At 37.5% G+C, this 24,564-nt stretch overlaps 1 protein-coding gene across 1 annotated transcript in view; it reads left to right on the top strand.

Moving 5' to 3' along the window:
* The window catches only part of ARPC2 (actin related protein 2/3 complex subunit 2), a 40,944-nt gene that overhangs the window by 1,385 nt on the left and 14,995 nt on the right, over nucleotides 1-24,564 (top strand). Inside the window, exons 2-6 of the mRNA XM_021002765.2 lie at nucleotides 6,550-6,584; nucleotides 8,281-8,393; nucleotides 15,030-15,075; nucleotides 18,329-18,515; nucleotides 20,677-20,770. Of these exons, the coding sequence (XP_020858424.1) occupies nucleotides 6,550-6,584; nucleotides 8,281-8,393; nucleotides 15,030-15,075; nucleotides 18,329-18,515; nucleotides 20,677-20,770 (475 nt within the window). The remainder of the gene's footprint in view (nucleotides 1-6,549; nucleotides 6,585-8,280; nucleotides 8,394-15,029; nucleotides 15,076-18,328; nucleotides 18,516-20,676; nucleotides 20,771-24,564) is intronic.

The raw sequence follows: 24,564 nt of genomic DNA, 5'->3' as shown, positions 1-24,564 counted from the left end.
CAGTTTAAAATAAGCTAATTCAAGAAGCAGTGAAAAGAAGTATTTTTAACCCATTGTTTCACTCCAGTACACTCTGTACAGTAGTTAATCCATATAGTGGGCCCATATATTTTATCATTATAAAACAAAGCATTTTTGTTGTTGTTGAAGGGATATGTGAAAGGAATATATGTTCTTCTGGAGGGAATTTTACAGTTTAGTTTTCAGGTGGTTATTTTCATGCCTTCAGTTTTCCCTCTAAACTGCTTTTGCATTTTAAAAGTTGAAGTGAATCAGCTCCAGTCCTTTGGGTGACTTTATTGTACCTTGAGCAGTCTAGCATTTAGGAGGAAGTTGAATTAACTTCTGCATTTTCACAGCTGATTTTAGTGCCATCAAGTCTTGACAGGCTTGAAGCTGAGGAAGGTTGGTTATGTGTAGATCTGTGTGATAAATGTGTGTGTGTGTTTTCAAGCAGAGGCCTGTCTTGTGGTGAAGGAATGCGTTTACTTCTAATTATGTTTTAATTTATGACTGAACCATCCCATTATTCAGGCTTTAGCTTTTTATTTTTCTCTTAAAACTACTGCTACAAATAGCAGGTGGTTATTTCAGAGGGACCAAAACTAATTGGGAATACATTAAGTAGATAGTTCAGAATTGATCACAAAGATGAGGTGTAGCAAAACATGAATTGGCTTTTTTTGAGTGATATGACTTAGGACAAGAGAGCTGTGGAAGGCAGCCAGGATGAAAACTGGTAGGATTCTGCTGAAAATTTTAGTGGAAATGGCAAAAAAATCCCATCTGCATAAAAAAGAAGTGTATTCTCAGGCCTTATTGAATATAGGTTCTCTGAGATTACAAAAGCAGCACCTCCCAAATACATGTCCTCAGACATGCTAGTGGAGTGGTTGCCCAGACTGAAGGCCTACCAGAACTTCCAGCAAAGATAGACGCTTGTGATTACCATGTTCTAGCAGTGCTTTAAATCACAGGCAGGAAAGAAAAGAGATGTGTTGTGGGTAAAGAGCTCGTAGCCAAAATTACAAGAGTTTGGAAAGATGGTGTCTTGGGGTGAAAGGTCAGAGAAAGACATCTAGGAAACTACAGATTGGGATTCTTCTTACTATTAAGGAGAACTCCTGATTCATAGCCTTTTCCAAAGTGTGAATCTTGTGTTCAGACTATTTAAACACAAGAAATACCAGGAGAACTCTTTGGAATTCTTATTCAAAATTCAACTATCCTAATTTTCTCTTTTTGTGAATGATTTTTTCCCAGTCATCTGGTCACCCAGTGCTTATTATAGTGATATCTTAAAAAAAATGACCGAATTCCCATCTACTTAGAGTACTGTTATCTAAACAGTTTAAATGAACACATTTGAACAGTGGAAACCTTTTAATTTGGAGGCCATGCAAATAAAGGTTAACATTTACTCCAAACAATTTACCTTTCATTGTTTATTATTAATTTTGTGGGTATTGGCGTATTAGAGGCAACCAGATTTCTTCCCTAAATAACACACTTATCTGTAAGTTGACATCTTCTTGACAGCCTTCAAACTAAGATGGCATCACAGACTAGAAATAGCCAAAGTATCATGAATATCCATGAAAATTAGCATGGATTTTTTTCATTGCCTTTTCCTCTACTATTCTGGATGTTGGAAAGATGGCATTTGTCAGGTCACATCTTCACATCCTATCAGCAGCACTGCCCTTCTTTTGAAGAGCAGCTTTTGCTTGAAGAAAGGGCTTCCAATCCAAGCAGAGGTTACACAGCAAATTAGTTTGTCTATTCATCACTATATACACCATAAGAATCTTATTAGACTAAAAAGTCTGGCTTTCAACTTGTCCAGAGTTTGAGTCCAAAATTTAGGAAATGCTGTCAGATGAAGATGGCTAGGGTGGCTATTGATTTTATGTGTACATTGGCCACTTACCACAACCTGTGTACATTTGGGGGAGCTGTGGTTATGTGAAAGGGAACAAAGTTGCTTGGGAACTCAGCAAATAGCCATGCCAATTGAGGTGGGCAACTACTGTAGGAAGACAAATTTGAGCAAAAAATAAATTCTGCTCTTACCTTTCCTTATTTTCATTCCTAAACACACTACAGATGTCCTCTGAGAGGCAGTCTGGCCTAGAGTGATTTGAAATTTGTTTAGCACTTAAGGAAAGATGGAATAAAGTGAGTGATTTAGGTAGATTTGAGAGAAAATAATCTAACTGGTCTTCAAGTTCATCTACCCTAACCTCACCCTGGATGTAGCCAAGTGAAATTATTCCCATTTCTTAGAAACTTGAAATTAGAGGCAGGGTAGTGCCTTGGAAAGACCAGTGGATTTGGATTAAAAGAACCTGAGTTCATTTCCTGACTCTGCCCCTACCTGTGACCTTGGAAATATCACTAAACCTCCTTGGGCCTTAGTTTCACAATCCCCAAAATATGAAGGTTGGACCTCTAATATCCTAACCTGATTCTAGGTTCCTGGGACCTCACAGATCATATAGTCTGGCTTCTTCCTCTTTAGAAATCTTATCTCATCCCTGATTTTCTGTGACTCTGCCCTTGATTTTGGCAGTTTTGGGGTATGGGTGTGGTACTGCTTTGGGAGGTGTCTGGTTCTTGGCACTTAAAAATTTGGTTCCACACTATTTACTGAAGGCCTACAGTGCCTGCCCATGAGCAAGGTACAATCACCTTGGAAACTGGGCAATGATTAGAAACCTTTAAAGTGAGAAGTGCCTCATTTTACTGCAAAAGGAAGGAAAAGCAAAGGAGAGGTATATGCATACTGATACTATAAATTTTCAGATGGACCAGCATTTAGGGATGACATCTCCACGATCTCTAAAAGACAGGCTAAGCTGTTAGTTCTTTTGGTAGTACACTACATTGTAGTGGCCAGAATACTGGATCTGGCATCCAAGGGTCTGGGATTCTGCCTTTACTGTGTATCTTAACTAGCTCTGTGACCTTAGTTGTAAAATGAGGGTATTAAACTAGATGACTTATAAAAGCCTTTCAGCTTTCAGTATAGTATGCTCTGAATTTAATTGCCAGGGTCATTGACAGATCAGTGATACATAGGAAGTTCAGAACCATAGGAAAGAAGGTAAACTCTTCTTTGTAAGAGGTTTTAATAATAGTTCAGGAAATTTTTGAATGAATTGAATGACTGGTGTCACATGAGAACCTTTCCTATTGAGTGATATATTTTAGTCATCAGATAATCTGACACTAAATGAGTCTCTGTTTTCATCATTTTTGTGCCACTGACCAATTCTTGATTTTGTGGGGTAATCTCATAAGCTCCTGCCATAGTTTCAAGATTCAGAAACTTTGGGCAGAAGTTAGATTGGGTTTTATCTTTTTACCTCCTTCCATCAGCCTGTGTCCATGATGGTAAATCAAAAGCTACAAGCACCCTGCTTTTGGATTGAGAAATTATATTTCAAAATGAGAGACTGCCTTGAGTTATAATAATTTTCTTTGGGACACAGTTATTAAGCCTGTAACTCCCAAGGTGACTCCTTATGAAACTTCTTTGGTGATTGAACATGCTACTTTGACTCCGAAGATCTTGAAAATTTTTTTCATTTAGCTCCTTTTTTTATGTCATTCTCCTTAGCCTCTCCTTGTTCCCCTTTTATGTAGCCTTAAATAGTCAACTAAAATATTAATGGCAGTGATTTGACAAATATTTTGTAGTCAGACACAAACCACTTAGCATAGATCACAGCATTTTCTGCCTTTGGCAAATGTGCTTCTGGAATCTTGTAGTCCAGAGAAACTTTTCAGAGTTCTGTATTAGGATTAGCACTATAACTACAGATTTAGAGCTGAAAGGGACATTAGAAGTTATGTAGTCTAAATTCATTTTACAGAAAACCAGGTCCTATGAATGTTGGTTAAATGATTTGTCCAAGGTCACACAGTAAGTGATAAAGCTGGGAGTCAAACCCAGGTTCTCTGACTCTAGATCTAGTGCCATTTTCCTGCACCAGTGCTTATCACTGATGTTTCATGCTTGGTGGTAAAGAAAGGAAATTAATTCAGTTACTAGGTCCCTGCGCTTCTTCTGAAGCCATATGGTTAGGTGTCTACAGCCTGTCCCTGTGCTGAACCGAGCAACGCTACTCATGCGGGCACAGCTCAACTTCTTAACCAGCTGGCTGTCTTTATTATTCATCTTTTTTATTTGTATTCTTCTTGAAGAAGGTAGCACTATATTGGCTCTCATTTCATCTCTACTTCTAAAAGAAATCTCAATCAGGTTCTACTAAATATGTGCTATAGGTCCTACCTAGTACCTTCATTCTTAGGACCCCAGAAGGGGCTGTAAATACAATGTAACTTTGTGTGCAGTTAATATATTTTATTTTTTCAGTGTATGTCTATCATATAGAATCATAAGATTTAGAACTGGAAGAGGCCTAAGTGAGCATTTAATGTTGATTTAGTGGAATCCCGTTTCCTTTAAGAATTATAAACCCCTTTTTTCTGTTATTCCCCTGTAGTCCTGAAAGGCAACTAAGCGTTAGTCCATTTCACAGGAGAAACAGCTATAGTACAAAAGAGGTTATCAACTTAATTGTGTGATCTTGAGCAAATTAGAATGAAGAACTAAGAGTGAGAACCTGGATTTCTTCTCTCCTGGCCATGTTGCCAGTTTGGAAAGCAAGGTGGAACCAGTTTGATTGCAGGAAGTTGAGAAGGCTGGCTAGTGTATGTTCTCATCTGTGTCCTGTCATTATACTTAAAGAAGAAAGAAGAGTTCAGTCATTCTTAATAGCTTTTCTATTAAGCTATTGTGTTGAATGATCATCAGTTATTTACAACTGAGAGATGTGATAGGCTCTCTTAACTGATGAGCCAGTATTTATCAAATGCCTACTGTGTGGAAAGTACAGAGAAAATAATAGAAAAATTCAGTAATATCCACTATTCTTTTGGTTAGACAAAACATACATGAAAAATAGAGAACTTAATTACATTTATACAGGGTGTTCCAAAAGATTTTTTTAAAATTTTTTATTAATTTATTTTGATTTATCAGCAATCACATCCATAAGCTTTTGAGTTTTAAATTTTTCTCTCCCTCCCCAAGAGGGCACACAGTCTGATATAGGCTATACATATACATTCCTATTAAACATATTTTCACATCCCAAAAGATTTATCAGTCCCTTCATATTCATTTACACTTTGTCCTCAATAATAATGTGAATGAGTTAAGGAAGCCATTGTTATACCCTTTTTGTAGATGGAAAAGCTAAGACTCAGATGTTAAATGACTTGTCTGTGATCATCCAATCAATCAGGAGTGACATTGGTACCAAATTTTATAAAATACTGACTTTTAGACTAGTATCTTAGAAGATACCACCTTATTTATCCCATATTAGAAAACTGATAGACATTTAATAAGCACCTGTGGTATATAAGAGCACTGTGCTAAGTGTGGGGAGATAAAAGCACAAACAAGACTAGTTCTTGCTCTCAGGGACCTTATAGTCTAGTAGGGGGGCATAAGACACAAAAGCTAGATAGCTGTAATACACAGTACTATGCAATATTATGAAAACAAAGGTTGTTAGCTTTGGAGGGAAGAGGCAGATCAGAAGAGGTGTGGTGTATGTTGGGCTTTAAAGGATGGTTAAGAATTTGTCAGTCAGGGGCAGCTAGGTGGCTCAGTGGTGGATAGAGCACTGGCCCTGGATTCAGGAGGACCTGAGTTCAAATCCGGACTCAGCCACATAACACTAGCTGTGTGACCCTGGGCAAGTCACTTAATCACATTGCCTAACTGAAAAAATAAGTATTTGTCAGGCAAAGGGAGGAAGGACTTTTAAAGCATATGAACATAGAAGTATGAATGCAAAGCAGTAGCTTGTGTTTCAGGAGCAAACTTGTCCAAGTTTTGTGTGGATTACTAGATAACTGAAGTAGAGATAGTCTGAGAAGACTTCATGAAGGTGCAGATCTGAAGAGAAGGCTATGATTTGGCAAAGAAGAGTGAAGTGGACATTTTAAGGTGTGGTAAAATGGGATCTTGTAGCTTGAAATAAATCCACTTGCTGTTTTGTTCTGAAATAAAATTTAAATCATCCTGGAATGGTGCCTGTGTGGTTATCTTATTGCCTGTTAGAATATACTTCCCTTATCACAGGTGGGATTAGAAAAGCAACCAAGAGTTTTGTTATGTTATTTTTTGTTTTTCAAATTGTCAGCACCGCTATCCTGCTCTCAGAAACTAAACTGTCAGCCAAGTAAAGAACATAATAGTAGCAGCCAATATTTGAGATGACCCTGAAGTAATCATGCTTCCTTTTTCCCCCACCTCAAGCACTGACTGTGTACACAGACTGAGAGGGCTTTATTCAGTGAGCTGTGCAGTAGGATCAGTAATAAGTTGAAGAATGGTTCACATAATTGGCTTTTTCAGAGGCTCATTTTAAAGGTTGAGGAAAACCAGATTCTTTTCCCAGTCTTATTAAAGGTAAACTGCAAGATGATTTTATTAATTGATTTAGGAAATTTCTTTCTGTTTTACAGAAACAAACCAGAAGCAGTAGAAGTAACATTTGCAGGTAAGTTTTATGACTTCAGTTATATTGTGGGAAAGTGGAAGACATATGTAAAACAGAACCATTTGTAAAACAAATGCTAAGAGTCTTAATACGTTCGCCAGCAATCAGCCTATATTCACCAACAGTCAGAAGAAATTTTTAGGTGAAAATTAAAGGTGTTAATGAACATCAAATAGCAGCTGGAAAAAGCACAGAAGACACGAGATTTAATCCAGGCTTTACTAAACATACTCATGCAAGCTTGAGCAAGTGATTTTTTATTTTTGTTTTTTCATCAGTGAAGGAAAGAGGTTAACCTAGATCATCTTTAAGGCTCTAACTACCTATCTTGGCAGAGTAGGCTTCATTCTGTTTTTGTCATCTCTCTGGGTTTTGTCATCCCAGAAAATGTTGTACAAAGCCAGTGAATAGGATATCTTCACTAAAACTTCATAAATAAAAGGTTACCTGACAATAACTAAAGAATTCTTTTGTTTTGCAAGTCTTCTCTAATGTTTCCCTCACCTAAATATCCTGTAAATTAGGATTGATGATCCCATTGTCTCCAAGTGGTCCTCTTGTTTGCTTTTACACTACGTTGACTTGCATAGATAAAACCTACTGGTTTGTTAAAACAGATGGATTTCTCTTTTCTTTACCATATATATTTTGGCATCTATGAATTATATTTACACTTTTATTTCCTACCTGTATTTGTGTTCTGAATTTCCTTATTCATATATGAACAGCCTTCTTGAGTGCCCTGATCTAATTAGAAATCTTTCTCTCTCTCTCTTTTTTTTATTCTTTTAGGCAATTGGGGTTAAGTGACTTGCCCAGGGTCACACAGCTAAGTGTCAAGTGTTTGGTCTAAGGCCGGATTTGAACTCAGGTCCTCCTGACTTCCAGCCACCTGGCTTCCCCCTTTTTTTTTTTTTAAAGCTGTATCCAAAAATGTTATACCTGCCCGTGAAAACTGAAACACCTTTTTTGTCACTATAGAGGAAGTTTTGAGAGATAATGGCTACTGAGGTTTAAATATAAAGTACATTCTGGTTCTGACAAGATAAATCATCAGTTGACTGGCTTTGGAAGTACCTTACTTGGCTCTTTATGAATCTTGTTACATCTTTTAAAAATGGCTGGGATGTGTGTGTGGTTCACAAAACTAGGTTGTTCAGTCTTGTTTTATGAACCAGACAGTATAAGTACTTCATAAGATGGTTTAGTTTAGTTTGGTTTCATGAACCACACAGTGTGGTTGTACCATTCAGTCTGTAAACCAAAATACAGTGAACCGTTGGGTAGGTAAATACTTTAAAACTAAGCAAAGTAGCCTGGAAGTGGCCAGGAAGAAAGAAGGCTGCCAGGATTGAAGAGCTTGGAAAGGCTTTTTGTCTGTTCTTTATGGCAAATGAGGGCTTAAAATCATTTCTACCAAGCTACGAGGTGTGACTAGTATAAGAATAGTTTAATGGGTTTAGATAAGATTAGGGAAGCCAGTACTTAGAACTTCTAATCATAGTATTACCTCTGACTTCCACATAAAAGTAAAATGTTATGTTTTACTCCAGTTTTCATTTTTTGTTTCATTTCATGCTGACTGTCTTAAGAGAGCATAAGGATAAGCTAATGATCACAGAGCTTTCATGGAGAATGTGCTGAGTAATATGCCCCCTGGCCCACTAAACATCCTCACCCTGTGCTTTTCCCATAGACTTTGATGGAGTCCTTTATCATATTTCAAATCCCAATGGAGACAAAACAAAAGTGATGGTCAGTATTTCTTTGAAATTCTACAAGGAGCTACAAGCACATGGAGCTGATGAGGTGAGTGCCTCGTGATTCTTTTGTGTTCCACCTTGCCTTTCATTGGCTGCTTCCCACTGAACAGTATAAGATAAATCAACTCCACCCTCTTCAATGCACCACACCTAGCAAAGGCCAGTCTGAACTGTTGACCCTACCTAACCAGTGACTGTCAAACTCTTTATCTCATAGTGAAGTGTGATATTTGGTTGGGTTTTTTTTAATGATTGCCCCCTCCAAAACTCTGGAGAATTTGACAATCTCTAAGCAGAGTAGATTGACTAAAGATTGAGTGATATACTGACATTTTTGAAGATGAGCATTGTCCATATTTCTTGACCGTTAGAAGAAAGAATAGCTAAGGACAAGATGCCTTTGATTATGCTTTTGGTTTTTTTATAGGGTTATTAGTTGTTAGAAGCATTCTGACTAAGGATGCTAAACAAAATAGAGCTTCTCTACCAGATTTTTTAAAAAAAAGTTTAGGCTTAGTTCCCCATTCTAGAAGTTAGAAGAAAAGCCCCTTTCTTTTTGGTTTTGCAAACTGAGTATTCTTTGTGCCTGGACTCCTTTCTGGCTTTCGCTATCTTAGAGGAAGTAAGATGGGGTGTCTAGGCATTACGAAACCCTTAACTGCCATACTTTGTTCATTGGCTGTTGGCTGATCTCTACAGTGACAGGTTTAGTTCCTGTTGAACTATATTTGCTCTGGGGAGGGCCATTTATGGAAGAAAGAAAATGCTTTTACATTACTGTATGCATGCTGTGGTTGGGTTTCAAAGCAGGAAGTATGACTCAGTTCCTGAATTAGTTTTCAAATATCCTAGTTTTAACAAACTCAGTCCTTGCAGTATTGAAGGAAGATGTAGCAATTTCCATTCATTTTCTTTCAAGATAAGGGAAAACAATTATTGAAGGATCACCAAAAGGAGTTTAATAATATTTTAAGGTTTCTAAATAACTTTTAATAGACTGGGATTTGTCTAAATATTTTTCTTCAAGTTTGAAGCTTCAGCAAAGTACAGGTGGTCACTTCCCTTGGCGGTTATGATTTGCTCTATCATGAGAAGTTCAAGAGGAAAAAATGTTTACAGGGTAAAGTTCTTTTACCTAGAAAAGAGATCGGGAAAGGGGGAACTGACACTCAAAACACAGTCTTTAAGTGCAGGTTTGTCATAGGAAAGTTCCAGTCAACCTCCTCTCCCCTGAATTCAGCAAAGAAGAAATGAGCTGATGTTCTAAGAAGGGGTTTTACTGGCAGAGTTAGTAAATGCATCAGGCAGCTGAAAAACCTTATGTAATAATTTTCCCCAGCATAGAAAACCATCTCTTTAAAGGTCTTGATGAAGAAAGTGGAAAATTACTGAGCTCAGGTTCTTCAGGCTCCTCTCCTGCTCCGTGATCCTGGGAGGAAGAGACGTGACAGCAGGTTGCTCAGTTTAACTGCTGGGGGTCAAAGAACAAGCACCTGCTGCTTGGGTGGAGTGAGTGGAGTGAGGAACGTTCACAGGCTTGGAGCCTCATCAGCACGAATCACTCCCTGAGTCAGTTAAACAGTGACCAGAGTGTGATAATGAGAAGCAGTTTGTTCCACATCTGAGGATTTAGCAGGCTTCTTCAGAACAGAAGGCATCTCCCGCTGATAGGGGAAAGATGTGACAGTGACAGGCTGCCTCCTGATGTCACATTAGAAGAGAGGGTGCAAGTTGAAAAGTGAATCATGGTTAAAGTGCATTTCTGGAATCATGTTGAGGAGGCAGGTTTGCTGAGGTGGGAGGAAAGGGGTGATGACAAAGTGGTTAGTTACAATATGAATTGGGTCTTGAGTACCTGTTAGATCTTTGTGGAACTTAACTAAATCTTGAGATTTAGTTTTTGCCTACCTCTCATTCACCTTTTTCTCACATTCTTCAGGAAGTGAGAGGAGTATAAAGTACTTAGAGGACCAAATTATAATTTATCAGCTTCTTTTAACTCTCTGGGTATACATACGGCTTATTTTTCAAACACTTTAAGGTCTGAGGATTTTATGGTCAGCTCCCTCTGTACCGCTTAGAAGTCTATGACCTTAAGGCTCTCACTTCACTTACTCTTCTGTAACACATAAAGAATAGATTCAGTGCAACAAGCATTTATTAAATGGCTTGCTAGGTGCTAAGGGTACTGTACTAGGAACTGGGGAATACAAAGACAGACTGAATGTCTCATTTAGCTACAAGTCACAGAGAAGGCTATATAATTGATCTCTGATTTTCTTAGTGGACTGGTTTTACGGAGACCCTCAAGTACCAGTTAGGTGTTGGCCTGGTCATTAGAAAGGAGAGGACATTTACGTGAACCTAAACAAGTTAATGTGGTTATAGTGAGATTAGAATATAGACCTAGCCTCCCAACCTGAATCTGTTGCTGACTTTTGTTGCCTCTGCTTTAATTTGGCCCATTAGAAAAAGAGTAATTACTTCACCTTATCTACCAATGATTAGGGTTAAATATGTTGTGTCTGTATAGTATAATGAATTACATTGTAAATGCAAAATGTTATTTCTTTGTAAAGACCAGAGAATACTGAAAAAGTTGTTATATTCTTGACAGCTTCATTACTGATGTGTCTTCTATCTCTATATGTAGTCATCCCTCAGTATTTGCAGGTTTCATATTGACAAATTTCACAATCACTGTTTTGGTTGACCATCAATAACTAAGTGGAAATTTTTGGAGATTTGCAGGGACACGTGTATGCTAAAAAAAAATTTAGTAAGTCATAAAAAGCATATATTTTTAATCTGTTTATCATTTACTGCTGTAAGTATACACACATAAATTTATTATCAACACTTTTATGTGTGTAATATGTTTTACTTATTTTGTGTGTTGAATATCAGAATTATTCAAAATAGCAGTTTGGAGTGTGGCCTAGAATTATTTGTAGCTTTTCACATTTGCAGGGGTCCTATGCTCCTAATACTCTGCCAACGCTGAGAGACAACTATAGCTGCTGTACTTCTCTCCTTTGCCTCTTTTCCTTCTTTCCCTCCATTCTAGCTCTTAGATGCAGGAGTGAAAGGAGTCTTCTGCTTACTCTGCTTAAAAACATCAAGGCTTTCAATTGCACATGGTAAGAAAGAGGCAAGAGGGAGGGGCCAGGCCTCGAAGACAGCTTGGAGAAATCACTAGCCTCTTACTGTATGGTGGGTAAATAGTGAAATGACTGAGGAAAACAAAAGTTCGATCTTCTGAATATATCAGTTTATTAAGCAGTGAATGCCATTTGCCCAGCAAATCAGGACCAGGCCCCTTCCTCACTTTAGGGCTGGACCTATATAGGGAGACAGACTTTTGTCATTAAAAACATTGGAGCAAATAAGGCTAGTTAATTAAAAGGAAACACTACAGTATCAGGTAATGTGATTTAGAATTGTAGAAAAGATAAGGGACTTTCCAGGTTGGGAAGGGAAGAGCAAACAGGTACAATTCCTTGAAATCAGAAAAAGAAGTGTTCCATTCCCTACAAGTGTCTGTAAATAATCAGAGGTACATGGAAACAATATCTGATCAGTACAGGGCCACTTTTCAGGTGTAAGATACATGGGTTGCTTGAGATGTACATTTGTGAGAAAACTCCTTGCATCAGTCTTTGGACCTGGTCCAATAACCTAGGTCCTTAGTTAAGAGTCTCTAAGCAGTGGAGAGAGGTGGTCCAGTTTCCCAGCCACCCATGGCTAAATTCAAACAAAACAATAAGGTTTTCTCCTGATTTCCACAACTGAATGAAATAGTCTCACAAGACAGAAGTTGAACTAGAGTCAGTGTGGTTTTACTCAGTTCCCACAATTAACACTTGCTGTCCTAATCCCCTCAATTCCCTCTGCTGCATAGATGGGGGGTGGTGGGTATGGAGTCAGACTGGGTGCTAACTTGTTCCAGCACCAGGAAGCTGTGTTTTTCCTCTGGCTCTTCCCTTCCCCCCTCACTTTCTCCTTACCCCACCCCCCTTTTTGGAAACGTGTGAGAAAGGAAACTCTCCAGGGTCATTGTGCTAATAAAACTGAGGTAGAGACTGGAGGCAAATGGATAGTATCAGCAGAGTACCCTCTTTCTCTCCAGCAGGGAGATTAGTGTGAGGTGAGACAGGGTATCTGAGATAGGGTGGTGGGAAAGTAGTTCCTTGGATCTAGGGAGGAGAGTGTTACAAGCTGTCAGAGGGACAAAAAGCAGCTATTTAAATACCTACCTAGACCCAGCTCAGGACAAAACAACCAGACTCACTGTTAAGGCATTATCTTAGAACCGCTGGTGTCTAACCTCTGTTAACTCTTCTATCAGTAGGGTCATTGTTTCCTCACCTGCCTGCAGTGATTGGCACCACCTAAGGAAGTGGCCTTTGTTACATTTAAGGTTAAGTTATTGACCTCTAGAAGAAACTTTTCAGTCCTTGAAGGGCAAGGAACTGAATAGTAGTCATTCTGGAAAGTCAACCCAACAGTGTAGTTTTAACATATTATGTTCTTTTCTTTGTTGTCTTCTGCAGGTATGGAAGGAAAGCTCTTATGTTGGTTAAAGATTTCCTGGGTCCTTGAAAATAATAGCTTTTCTGAATTGAATAACCTGTACCTCAAAGCATTAATTAAATATAATCACAGCTACATATCTTCTAAATGAAACTTTAGGGGCAGGAACTGTATCATACTCAGTATCTTTGTAACCCAAAGTATAACTAGCACAGTCTGTTGCTACCTAGTAGACACTCCATAAATACTTGTTGAACAGCCTCTCCCACATCACTGGGGGCCATCTGCAAGCTTCAGAACAGTCAGTGTTCACCAAGGGAGGAAATCAAAACTAAGTGCTGAGGAAAGATGGTGCTAGGACAAGCCATAGTAAAATCCTGAATATATATCTCAGCTATGCTTTCACCTTGTCTCTGAATGTTGACTATAAAATGTTAGAACTAGAATCTTACCTGATTCTACCTAAGAGATCATGTAGTACAGCCCCTTATTTTACAGATGACCATACAGGTTCGTGGAAGCTAAACAATTTGCCCAGGGTGGCCAGAGCTTCAACCCAAACCTTGGTTTCTTAAAAGTAGATTTGTTGGAAATGTAAGCTATCAAAGATGGGACTGTAATGGCTGGGATCCAGCTATCTATGCCCCCCCCTTTTTTTTTTAATTTTTAATTAATTTATTTTGAATTATCAACAATCACTTCCATTTAAGTTTTTGAGTTTTAAATTTTTCTCCCCCTCATTCCTTCCCTATCTCCCCAAGACAGTGTGCAATCTGATATAGACTATACATATATGTTCCTATTAAATAGGAATTCCTATTAAATACTTTCATATTAGTGATGTAAGTAAGAATTAGAACCAATAGGAGGAACTGTCAGAAAGAAGAAACAAAACACAACAGAAGGAAAAAAATAGCAAATATTATGCTTCGATCTACATTCAAACTCCATAGTTCTTTCTTTGGATGTGGATAGCATTTTCCATCTAGAGGCTTTTGGAGATATCTTAGATCCTTGTATTGCTGAGAAGGGTTAAGTCTGTCTATATTAGTCCTCGAACAACGTGGCTGTTACTATCTACAATGTTCTCCTGGTTCTGCTCATTTCACTCAGCATCACACCATACAAGTCTTTCCAGGTTTTTCTGAAGTCAGCCTGGTCATAATTTCTTATAGCACAATAGTATTCCGTTAAATTCATATACCACAACTTGTTCAGCCATTCCCCAGTTGATGTATGCTTTTTTTTTTTTTGGCACGAGGCAGTTGGGGTTAAGTGATTTGCCCAGGTCACATAGCTAGTGAGTGTCAAGTGTTTGGTCTGAGACCTGATTTGAACTCAGGACCTCCTGACTTCAGAATCGGTGCTCTATCCACTGCGCCACCTAGCTGTCCCCGCCCTTTATTTCTTTATTTTTTTAAGCTGACTACAACTTTGTAATTTTTAAGAACACATGACAAGCTACTTACTGAAATCAGTCAGGGTGGTCTTGGTTTTTATCTTGGCATTTACTTAAAGTTAGGGTATTGACTCAGTGAACTGATAAGTAACACAATCTGTTCTCACACTCAGGGTTAGAGGACAGTTGTGCATAATGTAGCAGGACTTTGAGAAAAGGTGGACAATATAGAGGGGAGATATCGTCCTAAAGGGATAGGTGACAAGACTCTGAGAAGACAGTGTCAGATCTGTCTTGCTTGGTTATTCTTGAATGAGTGTCTCCTACTCTGCCCATAAAATAGAGGTGGAGGATGAGATTATGGACCTTTATTTCAGCAGGAATAATGACTTGATTTCCCCCTCATTTTGAAATTATTTCTTTTCCTCAGATCTCTCATACCACCCAGAGCATCTCAGAGAGTGTGTGTGCTTGTGTGTACATACATACATACATACATACATACATACATACATACATACATACATACATATATGTATATTTTTTTTCCTGTAATTACTTTAATAAAGGTGTCTTATTTCCCTGTCTCCCTTCATACCAGATTGTTAAATTCCTGGAAAGCAAGCTTTGTCTCCCCAGGACTTGGCATATAGTAGACTCTTAATAAATGGGTTGAATTGAACTTTACAAATAAGTTATTTTTTAAAAGTAACCTTTGAGATGACATTATGTTATTTTTTTATTTTCTAGTTGTTGAAGAGGGTATATGGAAGTTTCTTGGTAAATCCAGAATCAGGTAAGCTTCTGTAGACTAACACTTATACCTTAGCTTTTGCTAAGGACAAAAAGATTTAATCTGAGTGTTGTACCTTTCTCTCCCTTTTTTTTTAAAACGTTTACATTTCATGGACCCAGTTTTTCCTCTGTATAAAAAATAGTACTCATGGCACTACTCTTTCCAGTGATGGATATGTCACCAAAAAATAGCATGGACAACTGTTGCCTAGATTTCCAGCCTGAAGGCTGCCATTGTTTGCCTGTTATGATTAAACTGTCTTTTGGATGAATTAAGCAAGCATTGGTTTTTCTTTTACTACTTCTTTCTTGTCTCCTGCACAATTGGAGGAAGATTATGGCTGAAATTGGGAGAAAAATATTGTCTTCTCTTAACCTACTATTGATGCTCGACCATGGACTAACTCCAGAAGAGTTGGAAATGTCTGTGACCCACTTTGATGAGCACAGCAATGAGTTATTAGAACTTTTATTTGGGAAGAACTGGTCACTTTGTTATATCTGTGATTGAATTATATTCCCATGCCCTAAAACAGTCAGCCTGGCTCCATGCTGAAATAAGATTTTAAGTTGTAAAGCTGTTTGAAGATAAGCTATTTTCAGAAATATGACCATCATTTGATATTCAGGTCATGCCACAATTATGCCTCATTTTAAAAGTCTTCCGGAAATGAAGTTGGCTACTTTTTTAATGTAAAAAAAATATGTAAATAATACAAAACAGTATTCTTGTGTTTAATGATTTTATTTTTAAACTAAAACACCTATAATTCCCCACTTCCGCCCCCTTTTCTTCCTTGGAATGTATTCTTTGCAGCCTATTATATTACTACATCTGGTAACAGTTTCTGACAAAAAAGAGTGTCGTTGAAATGCATGCTCTTTGTAATGAGTGTATTATAAAAGAGACACACAGAAGAAAACAACTTATTGTGCTAGCCTCTCCTTTCATTACCAAGGACCAAATAAAATACAAAAGTTAAAATTTAGAGGCAGAAACCTGATTTTGATAGATTGGTTAGGAAGGAAATGCTTTCTGGAGAGAGAGAATAACAAATCTTTGCTCTTCCCTCCCACCCCACACCGCTGGCAGAGGACCATCATGTAGTAATGTATATGATTGCCACAGAAACTGTATACAGTATACTAGTAAATGCCAAATTAAAAAAAACTGAAATGCCTACCTCCCATTACTTTGGGATCATTTGTGTAATCCAATTTAGAAATCTTAATCATGCAGTACTGAATTTTTACTCCATCACACTGCCTAGCATTTTCCTTTCATTTTTCTTCCTTAAAATCTGAGACTTGCTTTAGTCTTGCCTGTATTTTTTTTGTCTGGCTTCTAAAATTCAGTGAACCCCAACTCTGAAAATATTCGCTTTCTTATCTTCTACCAGCTCATCTATTTAACTGGTACCCAGGTACCCAAAATGAGGAGGTTATTGTAATTATTTAATGTTAGCGTGCCAACAGTGTGCTAAACACAGTCCAGAACAGAAATTTAAAGAGCTCATAACCTTAAAGTTCATGATCAGAATGGGACAGTCCCAACAAAAACAGAGAATGGAGACACTCTTGGAGAGTAACAGCACAGAAGTCTGGAACGTGCAGCAACTTGAAATTCATACCATGCTGGTAGAAATCTATTCTGTGCCCAAGTCTCATCAGTTGCCTAGGATATGAATCAGCTCTATTGAGATCTCTCTCATTCATACCCAAATGTCTCTTTATACACAACTCCATATCATTTGGACCTTTTGGCTCCTGTTAGCAGCATATCTAATCACTAGTTGCTGCAGTTACTTATTTTCACATGCTTATTAGATGTTAATTATGTAAGTTCTTGGTATGTTACCCTGGTAAGAAAATGTCTCTTAACTTACCCTGAACCTAAAGGACTATTTTATGGATGCATTTATCAACTTACATTTCTGGCTTTATATTCATGGTTTTTAATAGCATGTTCCTTTTTCACAAATGTGTCTAGAACAAGCCAAATTTCTGATTGCAGTTCCCAGATTGTGTTCTTGGAAGCATTGTCTTTGCTCTAAACTGGAGGTGTCAAACATGTCAGTAACACTCAAGGGAACCAGATTAAAATGAGTAGACGGTTAATGTGTGGTTTTCTAAATCAATATGCCACTTTTTGCAAGGATCCTTACGTATAGTTTAGTATGTCCCTCATTCTATGTGGGCTTGATAACAGTGCTCTCAACTATCAGGCATTTTGGTGTAACTTAGAGTTTTATTTTATAATTGTTAAGTGTTTTATATTTGTAAGCATCTTAGAATATAAGATTGACTTTACTTCAGCCTAGTGTGGTAAAAGGAAATGGGTAGTATTCTGCTTGTTTTAGTTATAGGGAAATGAGTCTAGAAATAACTTTAAGTTAATGTTAAAACTCTAGAGCTTTTGTCAAAAGAGATTAGTGAGGAGAATTTGGTAGACTTTTTTTTTCAGTTAGCAAAAATGTGTTTTCCCTCCACACTTCCTGTCAAGCCAAACAGATTCCCACATTGACTGTGTCCAAAAAACATATTTCAGTCTGCACTCTTGAGTGCATCATCTCTCCGTCCACAGACGGGTAGCAAAGTTTCAGCATAGGTACTCTGAAATTATGGTTGATCATTTCATTGTTCAGAGTTTTTAAGTCTTTCAGAGTTGTAAAATTGTTCTGATTTTGCTCTGTAGAATCTTTATTCTGCATCAGTTCACACAAGTCTTCCCAGGTTTCTTTGAAACTGTTTCCTTAGATCATTACTTATAACACCACAGTATTTCATTACATTCACATACCGTAATTTGTTCATCCAATCTCCATTTGACAAGTATCTCCTTAGTTTCCAATTCTTTGCCACCACAAAAAAAGCACTGTGTAAATATTTTTTATGCATGAGTCCTTTTCCTCTTTCTTTGTTCTCTTTAGGATATGGGCCTAATAGTAGTATGACTGGGTATGTAGTTGAATAACTTCGTGGGCATAGTTGCAATTTGCTTTCCAGAATGGTTGGACCAGTTTACACTTCCACCAACAGTCTAGTACTGTACCTATTTTCCAAAGCCCCTCCAACATTTCTCTTTTTTTAATCACTTTTGCCATTCTGATAAATGTGAGACAAAACCTCAGAATGGCTTTAATTTGCATTTCTCTAGTTTTTAGTGATTTGAAGCATTTTTTTCACATGACAGCTTAGAATTCTTTGCTAGACATTTTAAATAAGATTACAGTTGATGGATTTTCCTTCCTTAGGATACAATGTCTCATTGCTGTATGACCTTGAGAACCTGCCTGCATCAAAAGACTCCATCGTGCATCAGGCTGGAATGTTGAAACGAAACTGTTTTGCCTCTGTCTTTGAGAAATACTTCAAATTCCAAGAAGAGGGAAAGGAGGGAGAGAACAGGGCAGTAATCCATTACAGAGATGATGAGACAATGTGAGTATAGACCGTCATGCCTACATATCACTCTTTACAGTTGCAGACTAAGGAATGATCCTAAGAAGATGAAATTATTGTGATTTAGTATGCAGTTTGGGAAAATTGTATGTCTATCAAAATAATAGTCCCTTTGGAAGTCACTACATTTTAAGTTATTCTTCCTGTGGCTGTGGGAGGCCAAAAGTGCTATAGCTAAAATGGTTGGCCTGAGGACTTCAGCTTTGATGCCTTTGTTTTTTTATTTCTCCTGCCCTCCTGTCTCTCACACATTCCAGAGGATCATATTAGGAGCAGCCCGTTTATTTGTGGCTTTTGTTGTCAAGACAAGGTTATTTTTTTAAAAAGGCATTTACTATGTGTCAGGCATTGCGTTAAACATAGTCAAGCAACACAAATTCTCACATTGGCAGTGTCCAAAAATATGTCTTAATTTGCACACTTGAGTTCATCCCCTCTTTTTGAAGAGGTGAATAGCATGCTTGGAATCATAACTGCTGAATAATAATTCTGAATTATCAGGCTTACCCTTGATTTTCATTTACAGTGCCATTTGGGGAGAGAAGAGGAATAATGTGACATTGTAAAATGCATTTGTTAGCGTAAGGGATATACGTAACTGATAACCTTTACAAGAAAAAAAGGAATTAATTTTATACTTTCATATGAAGCCATCTTTATCTCTACCTCATGGAATTTCCTAAGCCACTGCTGATAGAAGAGAGAAAGTTAGGAAGTATACTGATTAATACTTATGTGTACTATATTTAAAGTGTTGAGAACGAGAGAGAAAAAAAGAGGTATTTCCATTTGAGGAGCCCACATTGTGAGAACTCTGAATGATAGCTTAGCATCAAAAGCTCTTGAAAGCTATAGAAAAAGTCTACTATGTCTCAGTTTCTGTGATAGAAAAACAAGGACTGGATTGATGTGCGACATAGGAATATATGTAGAAGGCTATGAATCCCAGATTCCATCTTAAAAATAATGCTGGAAACCCAAAGAACTCTTAATTTTCCATTGGTATATAGTGCTCTCTCCTACAAACAAGTTCTTGGATGTAGAGCTCCCTTCTCCCAGGCTGGGTCGCCTGTGATTGTCCACCACAGCCCACTTCCTGATTGAGACTACTCAGGAGCCACCACTAGGGCTCCTACATCCTTACAGGAAGTACGAACAAGCAACATGACAGCACTCCTGTCTAAGAAGGCATTTGGGTTCCACTTTCAGCAGCAGCATCTGTGGTAGTGCCATGTACTCTGGGGAGGTGTGTTACCTTCCATCTCAGTCTTCAGTGGGCAAGCTTCTTCTTGGAGAAAGTGAATCCCTAGAGTACTTGGGAGCTTTCCAGTTTGCTAATAACACCATACTTTTTTCTTTTTTTTTTTTTAACTATCCAAGTCTAACAGCCTCAGTAACTTTATTTACTTTGTACTCAACAGAAGCTTTTGAGCAGGCTTTTAAATATATAAACTACTACTTTTAGTGTGAGATGAAATTAAGTGAAATTAAACACAAGTTCAAAAATTTTTATTTCAGAAAAGTTAAAATGGCGTCAGAATTAAATTGCAGAAACTGAATACTCCATTGTGTATATAAAGTACTTCACAAACCTTAATTTGCTATAGAAATGTTAATTAAGGTAAAGGTTAATTGGAGGCTTGAATGGTTCTTTCCATAGTTCTTTGTAGGCTGCCCTTGCTTCTGGGGCATTACACCATAATCAGGTTGACTGTTGGTATTCTGTCAGCTTACAGATTTTTAGATTTGCTTTCTTGCCTTCAGTTTCTTATTGTGCTCTCAAAGTTAATTTTACTGAATTAAAAATTAAAGATCTTAGAGTTTTATTCCTTAATACAATTTCTTTGTAGTCATTAATACTGTGTATGTAAAATGAAAATTTGCTTTACTCAGTGATTTATCATATAATCTCTTGTCTACAAACTCTATTAATGCATAGACATATCTCACTGTTGTCCCCTCTAGAGAAAAGCTTTTAGTGTCACCTTCTTAACACACTCTATGGTTCATAGAAGTAAATTGGCTCTTAACCTTCATGGTTTCTCCATAGTTTCTTCCTATTCTTCTTCATCAATAAAATATTTGATATGGCCCCATGGTGACTTGCTTTTTTCACCATCCTCTGTTTTCTTCTCCACAGGTATGTTGAATCTAAGAAGGATCGAGTCACCGTTGTCTTTAGCACAGTATTTAAGGATGATGATGATGTGGTGATTGGAAAGGTATTCATGCAGGTACGGAGGAAAATAAGGCACCCTAAGGATATGCTTTTATACTATCAGAGCAGGAGTTGTTCAGTTGTGTCCAACTTTTTGTGACCCCGTTTGTGGTTTTCTTGACAGAGATATTAGAGTAGTTTGCCATTTCCTTCTCCAGTTCATTTTATAGATGAGGAAACTGAGGCAAACAGGGTTAAATGACTTACCCAAGGTCACATAGCTAGGAAGTATCTGAGACCAGATTTGAACTCAGGAAGATGCATACCGTTCGCTGTGCCACCTAGCTATCTTAGAGCAAGAGTAGTTTCACCTATTATAAAAGACCAGACTTTTATCTTTAGGGGCTTAGTTTTGGAAGGGGAACCAGTTTATATAGTCCTGCCCACCCCACCTAGTAGCACAACTTGTTTTCCAGGTAGTGATGGCTCAGAGAGCCACCAGAATCAGTTAAACAGAGGATGAATTCAACACTAACTCTTCTGAATAAAGAAGTGTAGTAGATGCGACAGTTAGTAAATAAGGGTAACGCATCAGATAAGTCTTTTACCATCTCTTACTAGTTCCTTAACTCTGTTAAAGTGTGTCTGTGCCTTAATACAGTTCTGTGTGAGGATTCTCTAAAATATTCACATAAAGCAGTACACACCACAGAAATAAGAAAGAGGGCAGAATTGCTTGACAAATGTAGCCTGAACTTGAGTGAGATCACCATAGGGCATACCTAATCACCCTCCTCCAAAAAAGCTGTTTTAATAAAAAGCACTAAAAAGGTTTAGTGGGATATTTTATAATTGGGTTCTTGGTACTGTTGAGCTCAGCCATTAGGCTCATGGCCATCTTGTTATGGTATGTGTCAGTCATTGAATACATGTATCTAAGCTTTTTTTTTTTCTACTTCTGAGATAGAGCATCATTTAGATTTCAATACAGTGGTTAAAGTTTAAGAAAATAAAATAGTGCTTTGGTTTTTTTATTATGTGACAGTGTGATAAGATTTGGAAAGGTGAAAGAACCAGAATTTGCCACTGGGAAACTTGCTTATAAGGGAACTGCATTAGGGATAATAAGAATAATTTATGTGTTCTCCTTTGAGCAAGAAAAGTGCCATCTGGGTGCAGCTTCAATGTACTGTCAGTTTTTTTTTCTGTTCAGGAAGGGAAGCTAATCAGAAATTCTAATATTTTTAGATGTTTTATGTTTTATTCTGTATTTAGGAAAATTTAGATTAATACTTTGGCACTGTGGAGCAAGTAGGAAAGTAACTAGATGTGAATATACATTTTCAGACCTAGAAGTCGGCCTCTTAGACAAGCTTCCATGGTAGTTTATGCAAAATTGATGGAAGAGTTAAGACCAGGAACATGGGAATTGGGCTAAATCCAGAGCCACAGGCTAATTTTAAAGGCCACAAATATGCTGCCATGCATAATATAGAATTGGCTGCATTTACCAATCCTGTTCATTTATTAGAAGAGATGTCTTAAATTTATTTGTACTTTACACAGATCTTATCATGGATGATTTATCAACGATTAGGTCCTTTGAAGAATTTGGAACACTTAACCTTTGTCTATAAATTTAAACCCCTCTTTGAAAGTGAGGGCATTAGTAGGATAGTTATCTAAAAGGAAAAGAAAGAAAACCACTTGCTTTTTGTTGCTAACTTATTTGAGGCATATTTGAAAAAATGCTCTGGAAACATGGATGTGAAGTTGTCATAAAGATTTCTGCCCATTTGCTCTCTGCAAATTCAGAGAACTGAGAGAATTTACTGGTAATGACCAAAAGACACACTTGCTGTTTTGTTGGAGTCTTTAAAACCATCCACCTGAGACCTGCTTCTGGGCTCTGGTAGTTTAAATGTTTAAGATGAGAGATACAGACACACAGCACAAAAGAAGCATGTGGTTGGACTCAAACAGGGTCACTGCTTTTTTTGTTGTAGCTACCCATACTGCTATCTAGATACCTCTTGAACAAAATAAGTTGACATTATCATTTAGCAGAAAGACTTGTAATTTGCTTTTCTGCTTTGAGCCCCTTAATTGAATTCTTTGTTGCGTTTCACTGTACTTAAAGTAAAAGGGCCTAGAGTTCCATCCTCTCACCCCATCTCAAATAATGTAGTGTTCCACTTTGACATATTTCCTTTGTACTCATATAGAACTAACTTAAAATTGTAATCTAGAACTAAGAAGAGTCTGATAAATGTTCAGTATTATAGAAAGCTCATGATTTTAGAGACAGCAGTCTTATTCTGGTGTTTAAAGATCAGGGCTTAATTAGCTGTACTTCCTTTTATATCATGAAGTGCAAGGAATTAGAGTAGCTAGGAAAAATACTCATCTCTTCTAGGATTAAATAAATTAATGCCTTTTAGATTTACATGCCATTGCAGTTTTGAAGAAGGAGAAAGATGGCATGTTGTACCCAAATCTGAAGAGTTGTAACTTTTCATGGTTACAGTGGAGTATGCCAATGAGAAATAGATGGAAAGTAGAGGGTATGTGATTTAGGAAACCAAGTAGGAGACTTGAAAAATAATGACACTAAATAGACTGGACTGTTTACAAAGTTTTTCAGTATATTTCAAAATGTACAGAATTGATTTCTAAGTTATTAATGTCTTAAAAACATCTCTGCGTCTGGACACAAGTACTGAGTGTGTCATTGAGTCTTGAGGTGTACAAGGCAAAAGACATTGACGTGGTGCATCAACAGAACCTCATGTAGGGGAATTCAGACTGAGACTGTAATTGAGTTACAGTGCTAAGGTATCCAAGCTGGAGTTTACCAGTCTTGAAATAGTGCATCTTGTTCTTCCCAGGTTTGTGGATAGACCTGTTACTGCTGTATTCAGAGCTGTTTGTATATCCCAGTAGATAATCCGTAGTAATATACTCTCTTGTCCTATTTACACAAATTATTTTCCAAAAACCCTCTACTAAAAAATTGTATTTATAGTTCTGTTTCTGCTAGTCATGCTAACAAAACAATTAGATTATATTTTGAGCTTTTTGTAGCTCTCTTGTTCTGTCTGCAGCCACAGTTATTCTTAAAGCCTGGCCATCCCTTTAAGAAAAAAACACCAGAACTTACATATTATTTAAAAGATGAAATAAATAATCAAAAAACCTGGAGAACAAAGAAAGTGGTGATGGAGTCACATATATAACTTCTTTCTCCTAATAGGGTTTTGTCAGTTAACTCCAGGAGGATGTTGTCACTTATTTCACTATGCAGATTGAGAGTGTGATTTACAGCAAAGTGTTCAGTGTTGGTCAGTTGTTGTTCCTCATTCTCGGAGAGGACCAAAATGACATCACTATGCTAGAGTCAAGTTACAGTGTGTCTGAATGTGACTGATCAGACCAATTGGAGCTTGGAATGTTTTACCCCAGGTTGGACACAAATAGTCCATGTGAACATTTAGGGGGGATTCTCTAGGTTTACTTATCTCACATTTCTTTTGAGTTATTTCAGTTCTGCTTTGCTATAGGAAATAATGGATAGTTCAGCCAGATTCCTGACTTTAATGCAGACCTGTGAGTAAGTTCAGTAATGTTTACCAGCCAGAAATATCTCCTGGATGCTTCCCACCTGAGATCAGTCACAGAGTCTGGTAGAAAACAGGAGCACAGTGTCCATGCCAGTACCATATGCTGTATTTTCAGCAGTTGTCCAAATAGATTTTTATTTATAGAATCATAGAATCAGCCAGACATACTGGTACATGCCTAGAATCCTGCTGCCAGGGAAACTGAAGTTGGTGGATCACTGAAAAGCTCACATTTATCTAGATTTTAACC

This window comes from Phascolarctos cinereus, unplaced genomic scaffold (assembly GCF_003287225.1).
Source record: "Phascolarctos cinereus isolate Bilbo 61053 unplaced genomic scaffold, phaCin_HiC Scaffold_7;HRSCAF=346, whole genome shotgun sequence".
NCBI classification, from domain to species: domain Eukaryota; kingdom Metazoa; phylum Chordata; class Mammalia; order Diprotodontia; family Phascolarctidae; genus Phascolarctos; species Phascolarctos cinereus.
Note: the sequence above shows the minus strand (reverse complement) of the source record. Positions and strands in the feature narration are given on the sequence as shown.